At 46.8% G+C, this 16,969-nt stretch overlaps 2 protein-coding genes across 5 annotated transcripts in view; one reads left to right on the top strand and one right to left on the bottom strand.

Moving 5' to 3' along the window:
- The window catches only part of LOC102941590 (zinc finger protein OZF), a 29,381-nt gene extending 27,120 nt beyond the window's left edge, over positions 1 to 2,261 (bottom strand). For both annotated transcript variants that reach the window (XM_037913300.2, XM_037913301.2), the window contains exon 1: positions 1,888 to 2,261. The gene's annotated coding sequence lies outside the window, so the exon portion shown is untranslated. The remainder of the gene's footprint in view (positions 1 to 1,887) is intronic.
- The window catches only part of LOC114018318 (zinc finger protein OZF-like), a 139,012-nt gene that overhangs the window by 93,644 nt on the left and 28,399 nt on the right, over positions 1 to 16,969 (top strand). For 2 of the 3 annotated variants that reach the window (XM_043528755.1, XM_043528754.1), the window contains exon 2: positions 14,898 to 15,098. In XM_043528755.1, coding sequence (XP_043384690.1) covers positions 14,912 to 15,098 — 187 coding nt within the window. In that variant the 5' untranslated portion in view covers positions 14,898 to 14,911. Of the gene's footprint in view, positions 1 to 2,492; positions 2,857 to 14,897; positions 15,099 to 16,969 lie in introns of those variants that run through there. The other variant, XM_043528757.1, reaches the window with a different exon arrangement.

A 16,969-nucleotide genomic window follows, 5' to 3' on the forward strand; every position in this document is an offset into this window, starting at 1 on the left:
GCTCAAGAAGTTTTTTCCAGTTATTAGCTTCTGTAGAGAGTTCAGTCAAGAGTAAATTCTCAACTGAACTTTCAGCTGATGCTGCCCTACTGGCTGATTTCCATGCAACATAGTTTTCTTTGTGTGATGTTGAACTCTCATATGATGGTATTTAGCCTTTCAACTTCCTCCAACCTCTGCTGATGCTCTATCCTAATTGATCAGAGACAACTGATGCATTTGCAGCATTTTTGTTCAAAATAAGCAGGGTGCACAGTCCAGAGATTGTTCTTCCATACTCCAGCATAACCAGTCTGTTGTTGCAGGTCTCACCATTTGGAAGAGTTTTTGAATGTCAGCAGACCAGTAGGGAAAGCATGGAATGTTACTTGGAATTTCAAAACAACTACTCTGAAGAAAAGATTGGAATTATTGACAAGAGCAATGCTGCTCAAATGTAATGTCAGTCACTGTCAAACCTGTAGTACTCATGAATAGCTCTTGCTGCATAAGATCTACATCTTCCTGTTGCTGTTGATTTTCTTGATCCTACACAGGATCTTCTGCTGCATCTGTTACTGTTGGTACATCTCCTTCTTGACTAGTGTCCTCATGTTCAGGTATTGGCATTGAAATATCACCTGTTGCAGTTGCAGAGTTTTCATTATCTGTAGCATTGTTTGTTGGGTAAGGTGTGTTTTCCAGTGGTTTGAGAAATGAAGTTATTGGCTTTGAGCTCTTAGCTGCTGTGTCACTCAGTTGTTTTCGCCATCTCTTGCTTGCGCCACTTTCAAATCTCCTCTTCATAGTGATCTATCCAGTTACTATGTAGCCTATCCACACTTAAAATATTCTGCTGTAAATAAGTAGCTTATCTGCACTTTAAATCTTCTATTGTAAACATGTACACAAATGCTGAAAAGACTTAAAATGAAGGAATACTAATTAAGAACACAAAATGAAGCAGTCAGAGAGGTTATTATCCTTATCACTGAATCAAAACTCAAGCATGCAAGGTATAATATAACAGGCTGAGCTGAAGACAAAAGGAATGACATATATACAGTAAACACAGACACGGATACAGACAAAGGGATAATGTCCAAAAATTTCAAACGTGTGTCCTCATGAAACTCACTGTACAAGATTGTCCTCACAAATTTTCACCTTGAATCTGGGCCTATAGACTACGAAAGCCTATGATGATGGCCAAGCTACCAAGCTAAGGCTCAACCAACCAGTCACTTCTTTTAGCTACCATATGAAGATAATAATGAGGAATTCTCACACATAAATAATTCCTTAATCAACTAGATGTAAAATTCTAAAGATACTAAAATGTAACAATTCTCTACCTTTCAACTCACACTTGATCCAGCACCAGCCACTAGTAGTGGTTTGTTTATATAATCAGCTGATCTGAGAGGACAGGTTCATCACAGTCTAATCTTGTGCCATCAGAACTGGTATATTTTTATTAATATTTATGAACATTTTAACTCTTTAATCTGACAAAATATATATCAGTTAACAAAAAAATATGTCTTTTACCAAATCACATCTCTTATTTGCTTAAATTTGCTGCTCTAAGCTGATAGTGTGTGTCATATTTTAGTCCAATACAGATGAGCATTAAAAAAAGTTGTGAAACTTATCAAAGACCAAAAAAATTTACAAGTGTCTAAATTTGAGGCCCCCTTTGAGACTGAGCCCCAGGCCAAATGGCCCTCCTACCCCTCGATTGGCCCTGGCTGGCAGTGCCTGTATCCTGTTCTTAAACCTGGTGCCTACCCCCTGCCCTGGTGGGACTGAGCAGCCTCGGTTTGCAGGAGGCTGCTCAGGAGCAGCAAAGCAGCAGATGGTGCCATTGCCCCGGCCCCGGCCCTTTCCCCGGGTCTCTCCCCTCACCTGCAGGCTCCGGCTCAGGGGCTGGTGTCGGCAGAGCCCGGGGCTGCTTCCAGCCCCCGGAGAAAGTCCCCCCGCTGGGCCCCGAGGGGCGCTGGGGAAGGGCTCTCCCGCACACACCCCGCTGGGGAGCAGCAGCGGCTCAGCCCGGGCTCCCGGCTCACGATGGAGGCGGCGGCAGCGTCTGACCCGGGAAGCTCAGCCCCGGATCTGCGGAGCAGCAGGAGCCAGAGCAACTTCCCCGCCCTTAGCAGCGAGCCACAGGGTTAACCCCTCCGCTGCCAGAGACCGGCCACAAGCCTCGCCCTGCTCCCCGCCCGGAGCCCAGTGACACCCCCGGCGTGACCGAACCCGAGAGAGTCCCCGAGAAACGGGCCCCTGGCGCTGCTGGGGCGGCTTGTGCGGGGAGCATCGGGAGAGAGACGGGGGCTTCTGGAGTAAGAGCAGCCACTTGCCCGACCTCTGCCAGGGTAGTAGGGGAACCTGCTCCCTGTAGGAACATCAGGCAGCAGTTTCTTACCATCCATTGCGAATCAGTAACTGCTGCTACAGGTAGCACATTGCTACAGGGAGCAGTTTCCTACATTATACCCGGAACAAGCCGCCCCAGCAGCGCCAGGGGCCCGTTTCTCGGGACTCTCTCGGGTTCGGTCACCCCGGGGGTGTCTCTGGGCTCCGGGCGGGGAGCAGGGCGAGGCTTGTGGCCGGTCTCTGGCAGCGGAGGGGTTAACCCTGTGGCTCGCTGCTAAGGGCGGGGAAGTTGCTCTGGCTCCTGCTGCTCCGCAGAGCCGGGGCTGAGCTTCCCGGGTCAGACGCTGCCGCCGCCTCCATCGTGAGCCGGGAGCCCGGGCTGAGCCGCTGCTGCTCCTCAGCGGGGTGTGTGCGGGAGAGCCCTTCCCCAGCGCCCCTCGGGGCCCAGCCGGGGGGACTTTCTCCGGGGGCTGGAACCAGGCCCTGAGCCGGAGCCTGCAGGTGAGGGGAGAGACCCGGGGAAAGGGCCGGGGCCGGGGCAATGGCACCATCTGCTGCTTTGCTGCTCCTGAGCAGCCTCCTGCAAACCGAGGCTGCTCATCCCAGCTGCTGGTGCCCCCGCTGAGTTTTCCCCAGGAATTTAAATGTGTGTGTGTGTGTGGGGGGGGGGTGTCAGGGCCGATGAGGGGTGAGACCCTGAGGGTGAAGGTGGCTCTATGGCACCATAGTAAAAACTGAAAAAATGTTTCATGACCATTTAATTAGATTTAACTAATGTTTTAAAATCATCACAAAAATTAAAGTTGGCTACTCAAGCCTTCTGTGAAGCACTACATCTACATCCTTCTTGATTTCTTGTTATAATTTTGCACAACTCTGTTAATGAACTTCTTGAATGCAATGTGTTCATCTTTGGTGGCTTCTCCTGTGTCCGGTACTTCTATTCCTTCCATTGATATGCTCATTAGATCATTCACATGATCAGGCAGAAGGCGGCTTCTTTTAGAACACAAAATTTTATTCAATGAGGCAACAGAACGCTCAGCTGTAGCTGTTGTGACTGGGGGTAACGAGATGAATTCCTACTTCTTTCATCCCAGGAAACACAGCACAAAGACCGGGTCAAGCCACTAGTGATGATAAAAAAGAAGTAGAAGTCAAATCTTCATTCATTCATCGTATGATATTCCACTGTGTTCAAATTCTCTATTCTGTCCTGAGCACATGGCAGCCCCATTGCTGGTAGTGCCTCACTCCACTCAACTGATAGTGTTTTATAGGACAGGGATCTGTAAAAGCTACGTAGAGGTTGAGTAGAATCTAGAAGTCGCTGTTGTAGATTTTTAAGAATCAAGTCTCTGTACTTTTTCAGTTGTCTTAACAAACGCTTCTTGTCCTCTTCACTTAAGGATTCAATATAAATGCCTTCATTACTCAACTTCTGGACTGAAGTCTTTGCTTCTTCCAGTACTTTTTCAATGGGTAGCTCTCTGATTGATCTAATTGTAGCTTCTATTGCTAGACAAAGATCTACTCCTGTTGTAGCAGATGCCTGGATGGCATTATTTAATGACCCAAGTGGTTTCCAACAGTAGACTTAGAAGAGAGAGAATGGCAATAGTCTTCTCTGAATGTAGTAGCAAAAGTAATCCACCAGCTTCACTACTTAGATCCATCCCATCTTGGTAGATACTTTCCAAAGCTGGAGTAATTTTAAGACAATAGCCAAGGATCGTTCATGAGAAAGCTAGAGGGTTTCCGAGGCTGGATTAATTTGAACTTCAGTCTCAGTGTCTCTTCTATATTTTCCAAGATATTCAGTCTTTTTGGACTGTCAGGGTTCCCTCCCCACTCTGAACTCTAGGGTACGGATGTGGGAACCCACATGAAAGACCCCCTAAGCTTATTTAAATCATAGAATATCAGGGTTGAAAGGGACCTCAGGAGGTCATCTAGTCCAACCCCCTGCTCAAAGCAGGACCAATCCCCAATTTTTGCCCCAGATGCCTAAATGGCCCCCTCAAGGATTGAACTCGCAACCCTGGGTTTAGCAGGCCAATGCTCAAACCACTGAGCTATCCCTCCCACCCATTTCTACCAGCTTAGGTTAAAACTTCCCCAAGGCACAAATTCGTTGCACTTGGATGGTATGCTGCCACCACCAAGTGATTTAACAAAGAATCAGAGAAAGGACCACTTGGAGTTCCTATTCCCCCAAAATATCCTCCCAAGCCCTTACACCCCCTTTCCTGGGGAGGCTTGAGAATACTATCCTAACCAATTGGTTACAAAGTGATCACAGACCCAAATCCCTGGGTCTTAGGACAATAGAGAAATCAGGTTCTTAAAAGAAGGATTTTATTTTAAAAAAAGGTAAAAATCCCCTCTGTAAAATCAGGATGGAAAATAACTTTACAGGGTAACAAAAGATTCAAAAACACAGCACAACTTCCTCTAGGCTTAGTTTCAAAGTTACAAAAAACAGGAATAAACCTCCCTCCAGCAAAGGAAAAATTCACAAGCAGAACAAAAGATAATCTAACACGCCTTGCCTGGCTTTTACTTACAATTTTTGAAATATGAGAGACTTTTAGGATGGTTTATAGGAGAAGGAGTTTTCTGACCGGATGCTTCTCTGCTTCCCAAGAGAACACACACAACAAAGCCTTCCCCCCCACCACAAGATTTGAAAGTATCTTCTTTCCCCATTGGTCCTTTTGGTCGGGTGCCAACCAGGTTATTTGAGCTTCTTAACCTCTTCAGGTAAGGAGGAATTCTAGGCTACCCTTAGCTGTATGGTTATGACATGGACTCTTGCTGAAAAAAGAATATAATGAAGACATTATAATTTATAGCTTTTTAAATGTCTTTTGAAGAGTCTTCAGTTCGTTCTAGCGTTAGTTGGAATAGATGGCCTCTGCAGTGTGTATAGGAGAGATTAGGGTTACACTTTTCTCTGAGCAAATCTTGTACTCCACCATGTCTTCTAGAGAAGTTTGCAGCTCCATCAAATGCACAAGCAGCCATCTGTTTGGGGTCCAATTGACAAGCATTTAACTCTTCTAAGATGTGGGTTGTCACAGATGAAGCCAATCTGTCTTCTATAACTTGAACATCTAGAAATGCATCTCCTGGCCTACCACTGACATCAAGATAACATACACAATAACTTAATACTTGATGCCCATTTGCATCAATGCATTCATCAGCCATGTATGCAAATTTTTTTTGTGGTGAGAGAGTTCTTCACTTTTTCAACTGTTGAATCTTTCACTGTTGCACCACATGCTTCTAGCCAGTCAGTTGAGTTTCTTGCAGAAAGATAGTGAGCATTTGCTGGTCTTGTTCGGAACCAGTGTTCAACTTCAGGATGAACAAGTGAAAATGCACTTAACATTGGTCTCCAGTTTGTAGTGTGTGGTATCTCTTGCTTAAATAGAAAGTATGATGCCACAGCCATGTGTGTTTGTATGAACTGTGTTGTGTCTCCAGCATTCTTAACAGCCTCATTAACACTCACCGGTGTAGTCCTTGGTAAGTGGAGATTTCCACATGAGTTCACCTCCCAGGTGGCGGGGCAAGAAGGCACCTTGCTCATTCCTCCAGCTGCTCACTGTTTGCTCTGGCCACTGTTGTTCGTTGTACCACCATTCACTCCATCGCTCTATTGCCAATGGCTCTGCGCAGTCACCTTCTGCTGCCACCTGCCACTGTGACCTCTGCGAGTTGGTCTCTTGAGGTTCCACCCAGCTCTCAGTGATTTCAGCTGAGCTCTCAGAGGGGGAACCTCGCTGCTAGTGCAGACTGGGCCATCTCTTCCGCAGAAACACTGTCCCACAGCAGGTCTAAGCACTTAGACCTGATTCTCAGTGATTTCAGCTGTAGTGGTCACTTAACAAACAAAAGACTATCTATGGAGCCTAATCAGCTCTGTCTTTAAACAGTGGAGAGGGGCAGGTTTAATAGTACTTGTGACTCAGGCAGACCATCAAGCAAAACACCTGTCCCCACCCTCTCTTTTGATGCCCTCAATTGGCACAGGCCAAGTACAGTTGTACTGCCCTTTACTCATACAATAAGAATAACAACATTTCATTACCCCCCCTTCCCCACATTCAAGGGATTTGTAATCCAAACCCAACCAAAATCTATCACTTAGGCAACACGGCTCTGTTTGCTGGATACCTAGGTAGATTAGGTGTGAATATAAATACAGTCTGGTCCTGAAGCCTTTCCCCCCAGCCCCAGCTCATCACCTGCTGTCAGGGAGAGCTCATTCAGACTTTGCTTGAAATTATTAGGTTGGTCAACATCACCGAAATGAATGCACTGACATTATCATAAAAAAACAACAGCTATATAAGGAAGCTAGTCTATGGGGCTACACTTACAGATGTAGAGCGCTTTGAGTTAAACCAGCCTTTGGAGACTGCAGTAGGGAAAGCGCTGCAGTCTGTCCACACTGACAGCTTCAAGCGCACTGGCGTGGCCACATTTACGGCACTTGCACCGCTCCCAATGCCGCTGCATTATGGGCAGCTATCCCAGCATGCAAGTGACTGCAACGTGCTTTTCAAATGGAGGTAGTGGTGGAGTATGACAGGGAGTGTGTTGTGCGTATGTGGGGAGAGAGAGAGTGGGTTTTGGGGGGACTGAGAGCATGTCAGCATGCTGTCTTGTAAGTTCAGACAGCAGCAGACACCCCCCCCACCTCCCTCGCTCACACACAGCATTCCACACTAATGGTTGCTTTGTCTCAGAGCAGATAAGCAGCCGGCTGTCAGAAATGGAGCTTTCAAAAAGCATATCTGCATTCCTGCAGTGATTCAAAAACAATGACAAGAGTGCCATTTGACTTAAGGGGATTATGGGACATTTCCGGATCAGAGCGCAGTAACACAACACCTCGTCCACACTGACACCCAGGTGTTTCAGCGAAGACGCAGCAAGCGTTAATCTTCTCGCTGAGGTGGAGCACCAGGAGCGCTCTAGCCGTGGAGTCAGAGCTCTCTACGTGCCTTGCCAGTGTAGACGGGTAGTGAGCTAGGGTGCCCGGGGCTGCTTTAATGCGCTCTAACTCGCAAGTGTAGCCAAGCCCTATGTTTATACTTTTCAATCTATTATACTTTTTCAGATACCCGTATTTTATCATACACTGTATATGCTTTAAAGTGTGTATTAACGGTTCAATTTCAATTCAGATTTCCAAACAATCACTAAACAGGCAATACTGCATGTAACTAGTTCACAAAACTGGGCGGGGGGTGGGGAAATCCTTGCCCGGCTCCCACCTGCACAACGCGCTCCTGAGGCTTGAGGGGGCAAATCGGAGGGGCCAAGTCCGTGCAGGGGCCAGACTGACTGCACGGTGGGTGGGAGGTGTCACACAGCTGGAGGCAGGGCCAGGAGAGGGGCCAAGGGGCAACATCAGGGCAGGGGGTAGGCAGCGGGGTTAAGAACAGGATACAGGCACTGCCAGCCAGTGGCAGAGGGGAAACCCCGCGATAGGGAGCGGCAGAGGGGATAGAAGTGACCCCAGACGTGGGGGAGCCATCTGCAGTCTTTGCAAAAATAGAATGTTGGGGCACAGGGGCTTTTTTCCCACTTCCAGGATGGGGCAACCCAGTGTCAGCTTCCCAGGGCTGTAATCTGAATGGCACAGTGTCACCCAATGCCTGGACAAGGCACCTTGTCTCTATCTCAAATGATGGATTTTAGGAGACTAGATTCAGTGAAATATTTTAAATACAGTCCCTTCCAAACATTATAACTGTCAGGCATATTTTTAGGGTTTACAAGAATCCCTTATCAGTTTCTGTGTCTGCGTAAAACCTCATAGGAGTTCACAAATGTGTCCTAGCTGCTGTTCTATTGCCTTAATTCCTCTGTCTTTTTCTTGTAAGGTTGTTTCGTTCCTTTAAGTCATCCTTTTTAAACTGCTACTTTTATTACTCTGAGCAGTTCATCATATACTTTCATTTACATTGTGCAGAGGACTGTTCTTATGCGTCATTGTGTGTATTTTTAATAGCAAGAGATCACTGAAAGTATTCTGTTGCTGGTAGTTTCAGCAATTCCGTCTCCCAGTGTTTCTAATATAGCACTTCCTGTTTGTATGGCAACATTGGTTTTTAATTCTAAATTGTTGTTGTTGTTTTGTTTTCTGTGCAAGTTTATTCTTTCAGACCACATGATATCAAGGCTGACAGATTTCATAGGTTTGTATCAAAACTCCTTCAGTTTCCTTTAATCCTCCAATGGGGATTGCCTTTGTCAACTGTTGTTTTGCCTCTCTATCCTAATGCTCTCTACCCTAGTGCCTTTTCACATGTCACCATGTAGACCTTGGTTCCCAAATATTCACTACAGACCTAGATGCTTTTGAAAATGCTTTTGTAATAGAAAACTTATTAAAAATCCTTTTTTTCTGTAAGTATTTCCCCATCCTGCAAACTCTGTAATGAACACTTTACTCTTCTATTAGTTTATTTATTACATCTATAAATGTTGGCTTTTCTACTCATTTGTTTATACTTCTAATTGCATATTTTAATTTCCTAGCTTTGTATGTAAGCTACATCAATTGTTATGATACAATTCAGTGATGTTCTTCATTCTGACAATCTTATTGTTCTGTGCTGCCAAAATTCAGGATTTTTAAATTGAATTATCCTTTTTTTGCATTGGTTGGGTCTGGGGCATAGTGCTGACCGCCCCAGATTTGGCTTTCCCCCCATGTTTTTACAGGGGAATAGCTAATGCATGTTAATTAGTCCAAGACTGTAAAACACACATTTTCTTAGCACTGAGGATACAGACTATAATGCTGACTCAGATGCGAAATTAAACATTATTATTATTATCTTGACAACTCTGATACTGAATGTGGGGCCAGTGCTGCTTCTTTGCCATGACAAGTATTTGCGTCTGAATGTCTGCAGCCCCCCATTTGTGTGGATATTATGGAAAAGCAGTTAAAACATTTTAAACTAGACTAATTAACATAGTTTTTTTATCCTCATTTCCCCTTATTCCCTTCCCTTATTAAGGGCTTGTCTACATGGTGTGACGCTAAAGGTGTGAAGTTAAAGCACACAAGTTACAGTACCTTAAATCTGAGAGATTTCAATGTTCAGTTTAAATATAGCAGTGGTTTAAAAAGTAAATAGATCGAAAGACTGAAAGCTGACTTGCTTATACTGTATAAGTAAGTTCATAGGGAGAAACTCATGGATCCCCAAGGGCTCTTCATTCTAGTGGATAAAGGCTTAGTGTGAACAAATAACTGGCAGCTGAAGCCAGACAAATTCCGATTAGAGGGTAGGCACAAATATTTGATAGCGAAGATGATTAGCCACTGAAACAAATGACGAAAGAAGTGGTGGATTCTCCATCTCTTAGCCCTGGTCTACACTACGAGTTTCGGTCGAATTTAGCAGTGTTAGGTCGATTTAACCCTGCACCCGTCCACACGACCAAGCCTGTTTTGTCGACTTAAAGGGCTCTTAAAATCTATTTCTGTACCCCTCCCTGGCAAGGGGAGTAGAGCTAAAATCGACCTCGCTGGGTCAAATTTGGGGTAGTGTGGACGCAATTCGAAGGTATTGGGCTCCGGGAGCTATCCCAGAGTGCTCCATTGTGACCACTCTGGACAGCACTCTTAACTCAGATGCACTGGCCAGGTAGACAGGAAAAGCCCCGGGAACTTTTGAATTTCATTTCCTGTTTGGCCAGCGTGGCGAGCTGGTCAGCACAGGTGACCATGCAGAGCTCGTCAGCACAGGTGACCATGGAGTCCCAGAATCACAAAAGAGCTCCAGCATGGACTGAACGGGAGACACTGGATCTGATCGGTGTACGGGGAGAAGAATCTGTGTAGGCAGAACTCCGTTCCAAAAGGCGAAATGCCAATATATTTGTCAAAATCTCTAAGGGCATGATGGACAGAGGCTACAACAGGGACACACAGCAGTGCCACTTGAAAGTTGAGGAGCTGAGGCAAGTTTACCAATAAACAAAGGATGCAAACGGTCGCTCTGGGTCAGAGCCCCATACATGCTGCTATGATGAGCTGCATGCAATTCTAGGGAGCGCCCCTACCACTACGCCACCACTGTCTGTGGACACCTGCAAGGGGGGAGTCTCACACAACAGGGATGAGGATTTTGTGGGTGAGGAAGATGAGGAGGAGGTTGAGGATAGCGCACACCAGGCAAGCAGAGAATCCCTTCACCATGGCAGCCAGGAACTATTCATCACCCTGGAGCCAATACCCTCCCAACCCTTCCAGGGCGGGCTCCCAGACCATGAAGCCGGAGAAGGCACCTTTGGTGAATGTACCTTTGTAAATATAATACAGGGTTTAAAAGCAAGCGTGTTTAATGATTAATTTGCCCTGAAGACTTGGGATGCATTCGTGGCCAGTATAGCTACTGGAAAAGTCTGTTAACGTGTCTGGGGATGGAGCAGAAATCCTCCAGGGACATCTCCATGAAGCTCTACTGGAGGTACTGTAAAAGCCTTTGCAGAAGTTTACTGGGGAGGTCAGCCTTATTCCATCCTCTATGGTAGACACTTTTACCATGCCTAGCCAGTAGTCTGGAATCATTGCAGAACAAAGCATTGCAGTGAATTGGTCCGGGCTTTGGTGGCATTTCAAGCAACATCCGTTCTTTATCTCTTTGTGTTCTCCTCAGGAGAGTGATATCATTCATGGTCACCTGGTTCAAATACGGGAAATTTGTTTAAGGGGACATTCAGAGGTGCCCATTCCTGCTGGGCTGTTTGCCTTTGGCTGAAAAGAAGTCATCCCCCCTGTTAGCCATGGGGTGGTGGGCGGCCCGTTCATGCTCAGCTGTTTGCGTTTGACTGACAGGGATCTTCCCTGATACTAGCCATGCGGTGGGGTGCGGGGGGGGTGCTGAATCGATCATCCCAGAGAATTGGGGGGGGGGTTGGGTTGTGCAGCACATTCACCCTAAAACCGCAGCCCCTCCTTTTAAATGGCCAACCCAACGGGCTTTGCTTGGTATGGGAAAGGAGAGCGCTGCCTTTTGAAACCGTTCCCACATATTATGAAAGTTGAAGAAGCCGAAACCCTTTGCCTTACCATGGCTGCCTGCAAGCTGAATTCTGTTGCTCAGCCGAGCATGTGTGATGTCTCACACCAAACCAGCAGGCACTCAATATAAGAGGCAAAATGCGACCTTGTACCAAAAGCACATGTGCTATGTAATGTGAATCGCTTGATTCAGAGTGAGAGAGTCTTCCCTGTGTTCTCTAAAATGTATCTTTTTAAATACTACTCTCCCTTTTTTTTTCCTCCCACAGCTGCAAATGTTTCTATGCTCCCCCTATCATCTCTGTCCCAGAGGCTAGCGCAATTTGGAAGGCAAAAAAACCACACTTGCGATGAAATGTTCTCAGAGTTCATGCAGCCATTCCACACTGAAAGAGCTCAGCAGAATGCGTGAAGGCAAACAATGGCAGAGACCAGGAAAGCGTTAAATGAATGCGATGAGAGGAGGGAGGAGTGCGATGAAAGGAGGCAGGATGCAATGCTGAGTCTAATGGGGGAGCAAACTGACATGCTCAGGCATCTGGTGGAGCTGCAGGAAAGGCAGCAGGAGCACAGACTGCTGCTGCAGCTCCTGTATAACCGCCTGCCCTCCTCCCCAAGTTTCATATCCTCCTCACCCAGATGCCCAAGAACGCGGGGTAGGGAGGCTATGGGCACCCAGCCACTCCACCCCAGAGGATTGCCCAAGCAACAGAAGGCTGGCATTCAATAAGTTTTGAACTGTAGTGTGGTCCTTCCCTCCTCCCCTCATCCACCACCCCACCCGGTGCTTCCCACCTCACCCACCCCTCCTGGGCTACCTTGCAAGTTTTCCACCTATTTGTATGATGAATTAATAAAGAATGCATGATTTTCAAACAATAATGACTTTATTGCCTCTGAAAGCAGTGATCGAAGGGGGGAGGTCGGTTGGCTTACAGGGAAGTAGAGTCAACCAAGGGTGTGGGTTTTCATCAAGGAGAAACAAACAGAACTGTCATACCGTAGCCTGGCCAGTCATGAAACTGGCTTTCAAAGCTTCTCTGACGCGCAGGGCGCCCTCCTGTGCTCTTCTAACCGCCCTAGTGTCTGGCTGCACGTAATCGACTGCCAGGCGATTTGCCTCAACCTCCCACCCTGCCATAAATGTCTCCCCCTTACTCTCACAGATATTGTGGAGCACGCAGCAAGCAGCAATAACAATGGAAATATTGGTTTCGCTGAGGTCTAACCTAGTCAGTAAACTGCGCCAGTGAGCTTTTAAATGTCCAAATGCACATTCTACCACCATTCTGCACTTGCTCAGCCTATAGTTGAACTGCTCCTTACTACTGTCCAGGGTGCCTGTGTATGGCTTCCTGAGCCATGGCATTAAGGGGTAGGCTGGGTCCCCAAGGATAACTATAGGCATTTCAACATCCCCAACGGTAATTTTCTGGTCTGGGAAGTAAGTTCCTTCCTGCAGCTGTTCAAACAGACCAGAGTTCCTGAAGATGCGAGAGTCCTGCACCTTTCCCGGCCATCCCACGTTGATGTCGGTGAAACGTCCATTGTAATCCACCAGTGTTTGCAGCATTATTGAAAAGTACCCTTTGCGGTTTATGTACTTGCCGGCTTGGTGCTCCGGTGCCAAGATAGGGATATGGGTTCTGTCTATGGCCCCACCACAGTTAGGGAATCCCATTGCAGCAAAGCCATCCACTATGACCTGCACATTTCCCAGAGTCACTACCCTTGATAGCAGCAACTTAGTGATTGTGTTGGCTACTTGGATCACAGCAACCCCCACAGTAGATTTACCCACTCCAAATTGATTCCCAACTGAAGAGTAGCAGTCTGGCATTGCAAGCTTCTAGAGGGCTATCGCCACTTGCTTGTGAACTGTGAGGGCTGCTCTCATCTTGGTATTCTTGCACTTCAGGGCAGGGGAAATCAAGTCACAAAGTTCCTTGAAAGTGCCCTTATGCATGCGAAAGTTTCGCAGCCACTGGGAATCATCCCAGACCTGCAACACTATGTGGTCCCACCAGTCTGTGCTTGTTTCCCGGACCCAGAATTGGTGTTCTACAGCATGAACCTGCCCCATTACCACAATGATGTTCAAATTTCCAGGGCCCGTGCTTTGAGAGAAGTCTGTGTCCACGTCCTCATCACTATCATGATCGTGCAGTCGTCTCCTGCTTTTGCAGGTTCTGCACATACTGCAGGAAAATGTGCTAGGTGTTTGCAATGCTCACAACAGCAGCGGTGAGCTGAGTGGGCTCCATGCTTGCCGTGGTATAGCATCTGCAGGAGAGCAGAGTTGCAGCAGAAGCGGTGGAGGACAACAGTTAGCACTGCGCATGTTTCCCGAGGAAGAACACAGGCACCCGGGAGCCCATGACACACAACATGGAGAAATTCGCTATTGAGACAAGAGCAGCAGAGCAGAGTTGCAGTGGAAGCAGTGGATGACGACGACGGTTAGCAGTCCTACTGCACCGTCTGCTGACAGCAGTATGGCATTTGCACAGAAAAAAGGCGCGAAACAATTGTTTGCTGTTGCTTTCACGGAGGGAGGGGCGACTGACAATGTGTACCCAAAACCACCCACGACAATGTTTTTGCCCCATCAGGCATTGGGAGCTAAACCCAGAATTCCAATGGGCAGCGGAGACTGCGGGAACTGTGGGATAGCTACCCACAGTGCAACGCTCCGAAAGTCAACGCTAGCCACGGTACTGTGGACGCACTCCACTGACTTAATGCGCTCAGAGTGGACATACGCAATTGACTGTATAAAATCAATTTCTAATTTCGTAGAGTAGACATACCCTTAATGTCTTCAAATCAAGCTGGATGACTTTCTAGGAAATATGCTTTTGGGAAATAAAGGTTTGTGCTGGGGTATTTGGTTTAAGTGTAATGGCTTGTGACACACGGTAGGTCAGACTGCATGATCTAATGATACCTTATGATACTGTGAATCAATGGATCTTAGGATCTCATCCCGCAAACACTAACCACACATGTTTAATTATAAGCCTCTAAGTGGTTCCATTGACTTCACCTAATCTCTGTTATGAAGAGGGTTTAAAAAGTCTCTGTTTCTTTAGTCCTGGTGAGAGGGCCTAGGTCTGTGCTACAAATAGATTGATGAAGACTAGGGGCTTTAAATACAGGAGCCTAAATTTAGACACCTAAATCCATATTCAGGCAGCCGAATAAGCAGCTTGTTTATCAAAAACACCAGACACTCAGAACTGAATCCCATTGTTGTAGGCGCAGTCACATGGAAACTCGAGCCATGTATTGAGAAAAATGAATATGGATTTGGGATCTAACGTTTGTGTGTTGTTTATGTAATATCTAGACTTGAGCATTTGCCCAAAACGTCGGAGTCTAGAATGTCTGTCAACGGGGAAAGAGTGTGGAGAGAACGGGGGTGTGGAAAGGATTAAAGCCCCTACTGAAACGTCTCCAATTGCCCTTTTCACCCTGACAGGCTGCAGAACACCCATGTCTTGCTCCAGATCAACTCATGCCCTCCAGAGACAGGGAAAGGAAATGGCAGCAGCAGAGCCAGTGACCTTCGAGGAGGTGGCTGTGTATTTCTCCGAGGAGGAATGGACTCTGCTGGACCTGGGTCAGAGAGCCCTCTACAGAGATGTCATGCAGGAGAATTATGAGACTGTGACCTCACTGGGTAAGGATTCCTGTCCCCTCAGCTATCAAAAGCTGTGTGGGCTTTGGAGCAGCTGGGTTGAGCTTGGCTCAGGAGTCTTCATTGGCCCCCAATATGTCAGGGGGAACAGCTCCAATAATCCCTGGCTCCTGCATGAGAGGCTATCCCCTCCATGTCCCGTCCCATGTGACAGCAGATTCAGGGAGATAACAATGGTGCTACTCTTCCCACAACCAAGCTTTCAATGTGCTTCACCACCATCTTGTGCATGTTCTGCCTTGGCCAGAGGTGTGAGAGGAAGGGCCCAGTCAGGAAAGGCATGTACCAGAGTTCTGGGGCTGGGACTGGCTGCTGTTCGTGCCTCCAGGCCTACCTTTTGTGGCCCGTGTGCTGAACCCTAGGAAGGAGGGTGTGGTTCCTGGGGTCCTTTGCTGGCTATGGCTGATCTCTGTGAAATGCCGGTTCCTCCCAGTGAGAAGGGCTAAGTTCTGGGGCTGAGTGAGGGCTTATGAAGCAGTTAATGCTCTGCGAGCCTCCTGTGGGGTGTATCACTGTAGTAGAAAAAAATGAGGAGGGCTCTTTCTGTTCTTCAGGTACTGCCCTGGGACTCGGGAGACCTGGTTTCAATTCCAGGTTCTGTCACAGGCTTCCTGTGCGAGCTCTTGTAAGTTACTGAGGCTGTGGCTTTCAAAGACACCCAAAAGAGTTACACATTGAATCCCATTAACTTGGGGGCCTGGGTGTCTTTAAAAATTCTGGCTGTATTCTCTCTGTGGCTCACTTGCCCCTCTGTGAAATGGAGATAATCACTTTGTCTCGTCTTTTTAGATTGAAATATCTTTGGATCAGGAACTTTCTCTTCCTATGTGAATGTCTGGCTTGAAACTCGGGAGACCTGCATTCAATTCCCTGCTCTGTCACAGACTTCCTGTGTGAACTTGGGCAGATCACTTAGACTGTCTGTGCGTCAGGCCCCTGTCTCTGCAGTGGGTCTTATAATATGTCCCTATTTCACAGGGCTGTGTAAGAATAAATATATTAAAACTGTGAGGTGCTTAGGTACTTTGATCATGGGGGCCCCTGTAAGTACCCTGATAGTGGTGGGATCCTGATTTACGATGGGGTCCTGATTTACACTGGAGATTGCAGGTGCTGTGTAATTAATAATCTTTGCTTCCCGTAATGGTAGCAGTGACGTATGATTTGTTGTTAGTGTCACAGAGTGTTGTTACGACTGCTCTGTGCTGCTGTTTCTGGAGTTCTGATAAAAATAAAAGGAGGACTTGTGGCATCTTAGAGACTAACAAATTTATTTGAGCATAAGCTTTCGTGAGCTACAGCTCACTTCATCGGATGCATTCAGTGGAAAATACAGTGGGGAGATTTATATACACAGAGAACATGAAACAATGGGTGTTACCATACACACTGTAGCAAGAGTGATCAGGTAAGGTGAGCTATTACCAGCAGGAGAGCAGGGGGTGGGGGGGGAACCTTTTGTAGTGATAATCAAGGTGGGCCATTTCCAGCAGTTGACAAGAACGTCTGAAGAACAGCGGGGGGGAGGAGGGGGGAATAAACATGGGGAAATAGTTTTACTTTGTGTAATGACCCATCCACTCCCAGTCTTTATTCAAGCCTAAGTTAACTGTGTCCAGTTTGCAAATTAATTCCAATTCAGCAGTCTCTCAATGGAGTCTGTTTCTGAAGTTTTTTTTGTTGAAGAATTACCACTTTTAGGTCTGTAATCAAGTGACCAAAAAGATTGAAGTGTTCTCTGACTGACTGGTTTTTGAATGTTATAATTCTTGACCTCTGATTTGTGTCCATTTATTCCTTTACTTAGAGACTGTCCAGTTTGCCCAATGTACATGGCAGAGGGGCATTGCTGG

Source organism: Chelonia mydas, chromosome 14 (assembly GCF_015237465.2).
Source record: "Chelonia mydas isolate rCheMyd1 chromosome 14, rCheMyd1.pri.v2, whole genome shotgun sequence".
NCBI lineage: Eukaryota > Metazoa > Chordata > Testudines > Cheloniidae > Chelonia > Chelonia mydas.